This window comes from Hemiscyllium ocellatum, chromosome 30 (genome assembly GCF_020745735.1).
Source record: "Hemiscyllium ocellatum isolate sHemOce1 chromosome 30, sHemOce1.pat.X.cur, whole genome shotgun sequence".
Lineage (NCBI taxonomy): Eukaryota > Metazoa > Chordata > Chondrichthyes > Orectolobiformes > Hemiscylliidae > Hemiscyllium > Hemiscyllium ocellatum.
In genome coordinates, this window is record NC_083430.1 from 23,605,195 (window position 1) to 23,608,928 (window position 3,734).

At 48.3% G+C, this 3,734-nt stretch overlaps 1 protein-coding gene across 1 annotated transcript; it reads right to left on the reverse strand.

The window, feature by feature from the left end:
- Positions 1-363: 363 nt before the first annotated feature.
- On the reverse strand, positions 364-3,503 carry pou3f1 (POU class 3 homeobox 1). Its single transcript, XM_060847248.1, has one exon. It carries the CDS (start codon positions 3,498-3,500, stop codon positions 2,340-2,342), a length of 1,161 nt encoding a protein of 386 aa, XP_060703231.1. The 5' UTR covers positions 3,501-3,503; the 3' UTR covers positions 364-2,339.
- Positions 3,504-3,734: the final 231 nt, after the last annotated feature.

Consider the following 3,734-nt stretch of genomic DNA (forward strand, 5'->3'; position numbering starts at 1 on the left):
AAAGGAGACAGGGGGCAGTTGGGTTTTGGTGTATACATTTTATGCAAGTAATAAAATATTACTATAACAAAAATATTAATGTGACTCTGCAGTCTGTCTTTTATAAGATACAACAAAAATGTACTAAAACAAACATTGTTTGAACTGCTTTAACATAACCCCAATGAGAGCTACAGGATAAAAGAAAGTTTCAAATATGTTTATGCAATAAATACAAGGGGGGAATTCACATGGAAATTATATTAAAATATCCTCTGGGAATTAGTAAGCGTACAAAAAAAATCTCCAGAAAAATCATTAAATTCCAAAAACAAATACATATGTATACATATTCAACATATTTACATATTACATAGTGGTAGAGTAAAAAAAGCAGACAATTATTATTTTTTCCCAATTTACTAAACGTCACTTTTTTTCCCACTGCTTTATGTCCTAAGTACTGTTTAATTCACCAAATCTGACTTTTTTTTCAAACTTCCTTTTGATGAATTGTAAACATTCTAACACATATAATGTACACTTTATTTTGGCAATTTTTGTCTGTGTGTTTCAATTTTTAATAGGAAATATACAATGTCTTAGATGTGGATGAAAAAGTAATCTTCAACTATTCTGGATATATCGGACTAAAACAAAAGAACAGAATTGTTTGGAAGGGTAACCCCAGCATTTTTGTCCCATGCATCAAATGGCAAATTAGTGTATTGCTACTTGCAATGGTAACGACTTCAAGTCATCTTTCGCTCCTGTATCTGGCCAGAAAATAGACACGCGACCAGGAGTGAAGGTATTTTGTGGTAACCTGTTCTTTAATTCCTGAGATTTAGGGGGAGGGGGTTTAATTCATGTCCCATGAGAGTTGAGAGCCTGCAGATAACACTAACTGTGCCCCTCAAATCTGTTTGTTATTCTAAAACACAGAAAAAAATCAGTTAAAATATTGTTGCGTTTAAAAAAAACTTGGGGGACGAGATGGATGCGTCATATCACTTCGGTTTAAGTACATTTTTCACAGCAAGAACAACAAGCCCAAATATTACTGTTGTTAAGTCGTTTTGCTATCCAATCGGGGAAACTAATCGCAAAGTCAGTTTTGAACCATTCAGATTTTTTTTTCCTCGCATGTTTCCGCTGGGTCCGAACATTTAAAGATACATTTTTGTTTTGTCGACTGCTGTTCGCTCCTTTGATCTCTCAAACCCATCTCAACTTGTCTATGGGATAATGACAAAGAACCCCGTGTACATAGATTTCAAACTTCAATCGGACCGACTTCCCTCAACTTACAGATTGAACTGAGTTCAAGGCAGGATTTCCCAAGAACGGTTCAAATCAGAGTTTATTGTCTGAGCACTAAGTGATAGCTGTAAAACAATACAACTTATCTGGAATGCAGGACCATTTCCCCAGTGAATCGATTTGGAATTTTATTTAAAATCGCAAAGAGGCTCACCAGCGCCAATAACTCACAAGGTACCTCTGAGGTTAAACAATAAATAAGGGGCGGAAGGGTGGCTCAGTGGTTAGCACTGCTACCTCACAGCGCCAGGGATCCGCGTTCAATTCCAGTCTCGGGTGACTGTGTACATTCCCCTCTCGCAATCTTGCAGGTTACGTGAATTGGCCATACTAAATTAAATTGCCCCAGGGATGTATTCAGAGGTAAATGTAGGGATTTGGGTGGGCTACTCTTCGGAGAGTCGGTGTGGACTTGTTGGGCCGAAGGGCCTGTCCCCACATTGTAAGGATGCTATGAAATCTTTGACCACATCATAAGCTTCGCTTCCCCCCACCAGCAGACTCCCTTATTTAACACAGCGGCGGCTGACTTTGATGACCGTCTCACTTTCTGTTTAAACTGAGCTCATTCTCTTTCGCTGCTCCGCAGATGCTGCCTGAACTGCTGTGCTCTTCCAGCACCACTAATCCAAAATCTGGTTTCCAGCACCTGCAGTCATTGTCTTTACCTATTTGAACTCATTATCACCCAGTTTGGAAAAGACGCTGCTTTTCAGAATGCCTCTGAAATAATTCAGCCACGAACAGGTATTTTCTTTTCTCTTACAACTTATGCGTGTCTTTAAGCTACGAAAACAAATCTTTGTTCTACAGTAGGGGAAAATAACCACTCGATTTACCACATCAAATGCATGAAATGTGTTTTTGTTTCTGTCTCTCCTAAGTATGAGTACAGTCCAGTGCTCACTGAAAACAATTACTGCGGCACTGGCTAGATCCCTTTTTCAGTCAGTTTTTTTTTGCTTTGTAAAATCCAGTTTGTGTCTTTTTCTTAGTCTTTTGTTTTCTTAGTGGGGGGTGTGGAGTGTGTGGAGCAGTCATTGGACAGGGGTCTGGAGTGTGTGATGAAGCGGCGGAGTGTCCCTTTGTGAATATACATCCTCCATACCTGGGTGGCCGGGGATTCCGGCCGGGGTCATTCGCTTTTCCTTCTGTCTTCTGTTACAAAACCAAACTCTGACCACCTCTTTTTCCAACTGCAGGCTGTCAGCCAAGCTGCTGATCTCATGGGCGGAGGGCTTGGGACACTTTAAGAAGTGGTTCTCCAACGCCCCTTTCACCCCAATCTCTATAGACGTCCGCTTCTTCCTCTTCCGTCCCTGCGCGGCGATCTTGTCTATGCTGGTGGGGCTCCCTGAGGTCGAGTCGGTCTCCTCCAGCCACTTGTTCAGCAGCGGCTTCAGTTTGCACATGTTCTTGAAGCTGAGCTGCAGGGCTTCGAACCTGCAGATGGTGGTCTGAGAGAAGACGTTGCCGTACAGAGTGCCCAGGGCTAAGCCCACGTCCGCCTGGGTGAAGCCCAGCTTGATCCGCCTTTGTTTGAACTGCTTTGCAAAGTGCTCCAAGTCATCCGAGGTGGGGGCGTCCTCGTCCGAGTGCTCCGGGTGGTGCGGCGCGGGGTGCTCCGGGTGGCCGTCGTGACCGCCCGGGTCCTCGTGGAGAGCGTCCGTCAGGCCGTGGTGGAGGCTCGGCGTGGCCGGGCTCAGCATGCCGTTGAGGCTGCTGAAGCCGGGCTGCGAGTAGATGAGCGGCTGGTGTCCGTTGGACGAAGGAGGCATCCCGGGGATGGGAGGCGGCGGCGGCGGCGGTGGCGGCGGAGGAGCCGCCGGCCCCCACGCCGCGCCGGGGTGGCTGCCGTGGCTCTGCTGGTGCACCATGTGGTGCGCTCGGTGGTGCAGCCCGCTGCCCAGGTCGTCCCTCGGCGGCGCCTGCACGCTGGCCTTGCCGGGATCCTGCTGCCCCAGGTGGGAGGCGGTGACCCAGGGCGCGCCGTCCGTCACCGAGGACAGCCACTGGTGGCTGTGGGAGATGGGGTGCCCGCTGCCGCTCAGGCCGTGCAGGTAGTCACTCTGCACCATCTTCTGCACCTCCCGGTAGGTTGTCCCTGGATGCATCCTGTCCGAGTCCGGGTGCACCAGCGAGTTGGAGTGGAGCGAGTTATTCCTGGGGATGTAGTGAGCCGAAGCTGTGGTGGCCATGACTCGCACTTCCAAACTGCTCAGCTGCCGCCGACTTTGGGCAGCTTTAGCAGAGCCCAGAGCTGGGGCAGCGGGAGGGGAGGGCGCATGAGGAGGAGGATGGAGCTCCGAGGGAGGGAGGGAGGGAAGCAGGCAGGAGGCAAGGGGGCGGGGACACCCTCATTCCGACTCCGCCTCCACACCCTCATTGGCCCAGCACAACCGACTGACAACCAATCCCCACCCTGCCCCACT

Excerpts from the sequence above, each read along its gene's own strand:
- pou3f1 (XM_060847248.1), bottom strand. The coding sequence starts at position 3,500 with ATGGCCACCACAGCTTCGGCTCACTACATCCCCAGGAATAACTCGCTC.